At 34.1% G+C, this 6,864-nt stretch overlaps 1 protein-coding gene across 1 annotated transcript in view; it reads left to right on the forward strand.

The window, feature by feature from the left end:
* Positions 1 to 1,934: 1,934 nt before the first annotated feature.
* Positions 1,935 to 6,864, forward strand: part of LOC103602565 (zinc finger transcription factor Trps1) — a 38,901-nt gene continuing 33,971 nt past the window's right edge. The window contains exons 1-2 of the mRNA XM_008586982.1: positions 1,935 to 2,041; positions 5,223 to 6,151. Of these exons, the coding sequence (XP_008585204.1) occupies positions 2,005 to 2,041; positions 5,223 to 6,151 (966 nt within the window). The 5' untranslated portion in view covers positions 1,935 to 2,004. The remainder of the gene's footprint in view (positions 2,042 to 5,222; positions 6,152 to 6,864) is intronic.

Below are 6,864 nucleotides of genomic sequence, written 5' to 3' on the forward strand. Positions count from 1 at the left end.
TGTGTGTATATGTATAAATATATAGTGTATATATTTATATATATGTATATGTATATACTTAAACACACACATATATGATACAGCTAAGTCACTAATGGTTAATTGACAATATCTAGGTAATAATAGAAAATTCAGATCACTTTTGCTGTGACTGTACCATCCTGAAAACATGATTCAGTCTTCTACAGGAGAAAAATTTTTTCTTATGTATTTAAGCATTTTAATCAGTGAGATAAAGTAATTACTAGAATTATAATTTAAGCTCAAACACTGATTATTTCCATTGCATAAATCTGTCTAAATGTTACTGTAACATAGAAATAGTGTACTCTTCTGTTGCATTTTTAAAATAATAGTAAACTCTTTTGCTTAGAAAGCAAATAAAGCTTTTGGATTTAAGTTTTAATGTAAAAGAAAAGATGGTTAATTAAGAGTAGAAATTTATGATTTTTGCAGATGGAATGTCTTATATCTCAGCAATGAAAATTAATATAAATAGAGCATTTTGGGGAAGCTAAATATATTTTTAACCTGTTTAAATATCTTGGCACATTCACGGGTACATCAAAAAGTTAGTGGAAAAATGGAATTAAAATATGAATCTTTATCCAGTCTATCAATGGACACTTAGGTATATATACACAATGGAATACTACTCAGCAATAAAAAAGTGAAATTCTGCCATTTGCAGCAACATGGATGAATCTGGAGAAAATTATGTCAAGTGAAATAAGCCAGACAAAGAAACAGAAATACCACATGCTCTCACTCATAACTGGCTGCTAAGAAGAAAGAAAGGGAGGGAGGGGAGGGGGGAAGAAGGAAGGAATAAAAGAAAGAAAAGACCACAACAATATGTTGAACTTTCAGAAGGAGAGAACAAACCTAAGGATACTAGAGATGGTGGGGAAGGCCAGAGGGGGTTTTGGAAGTGATAGGTTGGGCAAAGGGCCTAAAGAAATATCATGATTTGTAAGAATCAATATGCTAAAAATAAATAAAAGTTAAAAAAAAATACGAATCTTTCCAAGAAATTTTTGAAGACCCCTCATAATCTGCATTCGCATTACATGGGCTGTTTAAGGAGCATTTAAGTGTTTGTATAGGTGGTAACTGATATAAATGTGGGCATGTTCACGATTGCACCCCAGAGGTCGATTTTTTATCTCACAATTAGCAATTTTGAGCCTATAGTTGTCCTTTAGATCTTTCAACTCCTCTTTGTCCAATTCACTTTTAGACCCATTATCTAAAATGTCAGTTTACAGTGGATCTACTTTATCTGGCATTTTGAACTTGTTTTTTGTAGCCTTTATGAAGGATATTGCTATGTAATAGAACAATAACATTTAAAATAGAGTTGCCAGAACTGATGACTCAGGTTCATTGATGTCATTATATATTTTAACTACTTTAAAGTTTCCTCTATAAAAGCCATTGCTGGTGTTTACAAATTAAGATCTTCCCCCCCACACACACACCCCACTGTAGCTAAGTATTATAGTCATTAGAGTTGAGGGGGTTTTAGAGGTTAAATACGAGGGTACTTCAAAAAGATCACGGAAAGATTTGTACTATCTTTTAATTTTGCTTTTCCATGGACTTTTTGAAGTATCCTCATAATTTCACCAACATCATAGTCTGTTATGAAAATGATTTCTTGTCCTGTAATCTTTTTTTTTATCATGTTCCTCCCTCTCCTGCTACTTTATTAAAACCCAGGGGAGGGAGAAGATCTTGGTCCTAGTCTGCTCATGCTTTTATCAGATATCTTTCAAGCAGCCCATGGTGCTGGCATATTAATGTATCTTAGGTGTGATATGTTAAAGTATGTTCACATCATTTAGGAAGGAAATCTTTTTTTTTTTTGCTTTGTTTTGCAGATGTACAGATCAGCTCTCAAAATGTCTTCTGTGTCTTCTGAGCGTCTTCTAAGACAATTGCATTAGCCTCCTGCTAGTTGACTAATAGAATTAATAATTGTAAAAAGCACTCTAAAGCCACATGCCTTATGAAGTCAATGCTGGGTATGATTTTACAAGTATGTGATCTATTTTTTCAAGAGAAAATGTTAACTGGAAAAGTTTTTGGCACACAGTAAAACATCGAGCAATCTGTTATTTGTCTTAGAGATAATAACTTGAGGGTGGCTATGGTCTTACAGTATCTAACTTATGACTTGCTAGGGGAGTTTCTTCCACTTAGAAGTATTGCAAATGTGCTTATATTTACATAATATGTCACTCTGAAAAATTATGATGATATAATTCCAGTAAAAAAATATTTTTTCCATAACTACTTCAAAGTATAGTCAACTAAATTAGCCACGATTTTTTTAAAAAACAGCAACTAAAAAGAACATGTCCCCTGCCCCCACAACAAAAAATAAAACCAGAATGACCTTTCTGATACTTCTTTGAAGTTTTAGTAGTTTAACATTCTTTGCAATGTATATTATTAAGGGCTCTATTCAGCATAAGGAGTCAGTGAGTCATATGCATTCTAAATGTCTATTCTTGGGTGGAAGAAGGAACTGAAATTTGGAAAGATGATAATTTAATTAAATCATTTTTCCTCTTAGGCACTAAAGAGGCTGGTTGAATAATTTTTAAATTGTGCCCCTTTACATCTCTTCAAGATAAGAATAAATTAGCAAGATCTCAAACTTTTAGTCCTGAAAAATAAGTTAATTTTTTTCAATATTAATGTATTTAGTTCTATACATTTTTAATTATTTTATCTTAGTTTCTTTGCTATTTAAAATGTTGCCATTTTCCCAATCACCTCCACATTAATACATGAGCACAAATCATTGTCTCTTCATTTTGGTAGAAAGATAACCTTAATGAATTAGATTATTTCTTCCTTGTTTCTTCATAAGTCCTGCCTTTTATATGGGATTTTTATCATTTTTATGTGACTTCATTCATTTCATTTAAATGAGGCATTGGTAAATTTTAGTCATGTTAAGGAGAAAATGTTAAAATACAAATAATATAGTTATTCAGTATTTGTCCAATGGAAGATTATATTGTTATAGTTACTGAATATATTATGTGTAATTGAAAAAACAATCAAGAAATTTTAGAGAGAAAGACAAGAAATGCTGTACCAAGCCCTCACATTTTTATGTGTGGGAATGTCTGATATTCTGTAACCTAGAATGTCCTTTTCTGGAGACAAAGTTAAAACAGTGTATATTTTGCTTAACCATATTTTAAATGATAACCAATTTTTGAAGCTTCTCCATTCTTTTTTTTTTTTTCCTTTTTATTTTTCCTTTTGCTGGCTATCAGTAAAATTGCCTTTCAGCCTTTCATGTCTTGTTACAAGTTCCCAAGGCTACTTTAGCCACTTCTGACAGAGGAGTAGAGGTGTCCTAAAACATTGATATCAACAAATAAGACATTGAAATGCAAACTTTAAAAAAATTGGTTAATCAGTGTTTCCTTTTTTAATGATGGTCACCTAGCTCGGTTAATTTTAGGGCCTAATGGAATGGAACCTATGTGAGAAGCACCTTGCACAGGTGGCCAGGCAGGTTTATATTGCTTCATGATCACTTTCCTTGAAATTTCAATCTTCCTTCCTATAATTTTTCTCTTGTTCCAAGAGGAAGATTCTATAGATATTTGATCTATAATATTATTGGTGTATAAAAGAGCAGTATATTTTCTTAAGTACAATTATACTATTTTTTACATTATTCACTAAAGCTACTTTTTACCTTGTAAACAATTCCTTATACTGTAACTACTGCATTATCCTTGTTCAGTGATTCATATTATAAAAATTTTGCTTGACCAGCTTTTCAGAAGCGAAGGTACACCCATATATCCAAAGCCAAAGTGGTTCCTCAGTAGTTGTGAGAAATTATAGACAAAAACGACTAAACCATGTTATTAATTTAGATTTTCTCAGCACATTTTGGATAATCGTGGTGTAACTAACTCTGTTAAATCTGTCCTTATGGCAGAGTCGGCTAATAAAGAAGGCTTGTTTTATTAGAAAGTCACAGGTGGAATTTTCCAAGAGACATTTGGGGTGATGACTTATCCAGCACTAGACAGTTTTTCAGCTGAATGATTGAGAAACACAAGCCGTAGAACCCAGTCATTGGCCAGCCTTTGTCAATGCATTCTTTAATTGACGTGACACAAATTGTTTCTTATTTCTTTATATCGTTAGAATTCTGACTCATTAGACTTCTGTAGAGGCATTTGTCACAGCGTTCTTATTTTAACCTTAGTAACTGATGCCACCAACTTAAAAGGCACACTTGAGCTAGCAGGTAAAGGTGAACCATAGGCAATTACTAGTATTTTGTCATTTTGAGCACAAAATGGCAATGTCATATGGTTCAACTTAATGTTTTACTTTAGTTAACTTCAGTGTGCTACTGATGGTGGCACTGGTATTATTTCCTCAGGCTGTGTGTTGAAACCTGGGGTTTAGTTAGGTTCTCCATCATGTTGAATAGAGCCCTGGTAAAACCTGACCTGACCACTATGATGCTCAGACCTTCTGACTTTCAGGCAAGCCCCTAATGGCTTAAAGAAATTTGTTGGTAGTTCAGAGATGAAACATTTGTTATCTTCCATTTCCTCAAGTAATAGGGCAGTTTTTACTCTGTGTATAACATGGCTGTTTCTGTCTTTTTGACTCTGAAGATATTTTAATTGAAACTATATTTATATCCTGGTTGCACAGTGTAACAGTTACAATTTATGTTAATGTATACATATACATATCATATAAATAAACATGTAATTGTATAAACATAAATATGTATATATATTCTATAAACATAACGTGTACATATTATATACAACATGTATAAATATATACACGTGTATATATTATCAATTATAACTAAAGAAAGAAATTAGGCAAAAATATAATTGGCAGGAAAGAATAAGTAATAGGAAGGATAGACTAAGCAATAAAAATGAGTCCTTAATATTCAAAAAACTATTTAAAAATAATAAATGAGCCAAAAATAATAAATGAGCTACTCTTGTGACAAAAATAATTCTAAATGTAAATTGTTTGCTTTGGTCTCAATGTTTTTGTTATTTTTAAAACTGAATTTTTCCTAGAGGAAGTATTTTATTATGTACCTAAAAAAAACTTGAATAGAATAAGTAAAATATTTCAGATTCTGTTACATGTCTGTAACTTTCAAATAACCCTGTATCTGCCTTTTCCCTGTATTTTTACAGATATGGTCCGGAAAAAGAACCCCCCTCTGAGAAACGTTGCTAGTGAAGGCGAGGGCCAGACCCTGGAGCCTACAGGCACAGAAAGCAAGGTATCTGCAAAGAACAAAGAATTTTCTGCAGATCAGATGTCAGAAAATACAGATCAGAGTGATGTTGCAGAACTAAATAATAAGGACGAACACAGCTTGCATGTTCAAGATCCATCTTCTAGCAGTAAGAAGGACTTAAAAAGCTCTGTCCTGAGTGAGAAGGCTGGCTTCAATTATGAAAGCCCCAGTAAGGGAGGAAACCTTCCCTCCTTTCCGCATGATGAGGTGACAGACAGAAATATGTTGGCTTTCTCATCTCCAGCTGCTGGGGGAGTCTGTGAGCCCTTGAAGTCTCCTCAAAGAGCAGAGGCAGATGACCCTCAAGATATGGCTTGCACCCCATCAGGGGACTCATTGGAGACAAAGGAAGATCATAAGATGTCACCAAAGGCTACCGAGGAAACAGGGCAAGTGCAGAGTGGTCAAGCCAATTGTCAAGGTTTGAGCCCAGTTTCAGTGGCCTCAAAAAACCCACAAGTGCCTTCAGATGGGGGTGTAAGACTGAATAAATCCAAAACCGACTTACTGGTGAATGACAACCCAGACCCGGCACCTCTGTCTCCAGAGCTTCAGGACTTTAAATGCAATATCTGTGGATATGGTTATTATGGCAACGACCCCACAGATCTGATTAAGCACTTCCGAAAGTATCACTTAGGACTGCATAACCGCACCAGGCAAGATGCTGAGCTGGACAGCAAAATCTTGGCCCTTCACAACATGGTGCAGTTCAGCCATTCCAAAGACTTCCAGAAGGTCAACCGTTCTGTGCTTTCTGGTGTGCTGCAGGACATCAATTCTTCAAGGCCTGTTTTACTAAATGGGACCTATGATGTACAGGTTTGTGCTTTGTATTGTGATCTTTTTGTACAGAAAAGGTCAGTAGGAATGAAATGTAAATTTTTATGTGTGTTAAAACCAAGGTCCCGGTTCTGGACAAGTAGCCTGCTAGATCTAGCAAAAGAGGGGATCGCACTCCCTAGCTACTTCATCCCAATGTATCTTCAGAGTTGTCTTTAGTCTCTCATTATGGAAAACAGCCCCAACATTTCTATTATGTTGGGAAAAGTCTTGTCACAGAATTAGCTATGCTTCATATTTCTGGACATATTTCATGGCAATTTTATGTTTTCATAGCTTTCCAAAAATGACACTAATCTTTATGGTTGTACATGATAATAATTCATGCCTTGTTCTAGTATTAGATTATAAGAGTTTTGCTATAATCTTTCCTTCAGTGAAGATCTTTTCTGTGTCTTGGATTAGAATTAGATTTTATAGGCAGCCTGACTAGATTTGAGTCATGTTGATGGTTGCAGAGATATATTCCAGAAAAGGCAAAATAATTACAAATGAAAATTTGGAAATAACATTTTACATCGATTAAAAAGAATTCAATGGGATTGTAAGTGCTAGGGACACCAGAATGACCTTGGTGCATTCCAGAAAAGGCAAAATAATTACAAATGAAAATTTGGAAATAACATTTTATATCGATTAAAAAGAATTCAATGGGATTGTAAGTGCTAGGGACACCAGAATGACCTTGGTGC

The sequence above is a fragment of the Galeopterus variegatus genome, unplaced genomic scaffold, assembly GCF_000696425.1.
Source record: "Galeopterus variegatus unplaced genomic scaffold, G_variegatus-3.0.2 Scaffold4197, whole genome shotgun sequence".
Lineage (NCBI taxonomy): Eukaryota > Metazoa > Chordata > Mammalia > Dermoptera > Cynocephalidae > Galeopterus > Galeopterus variegatus.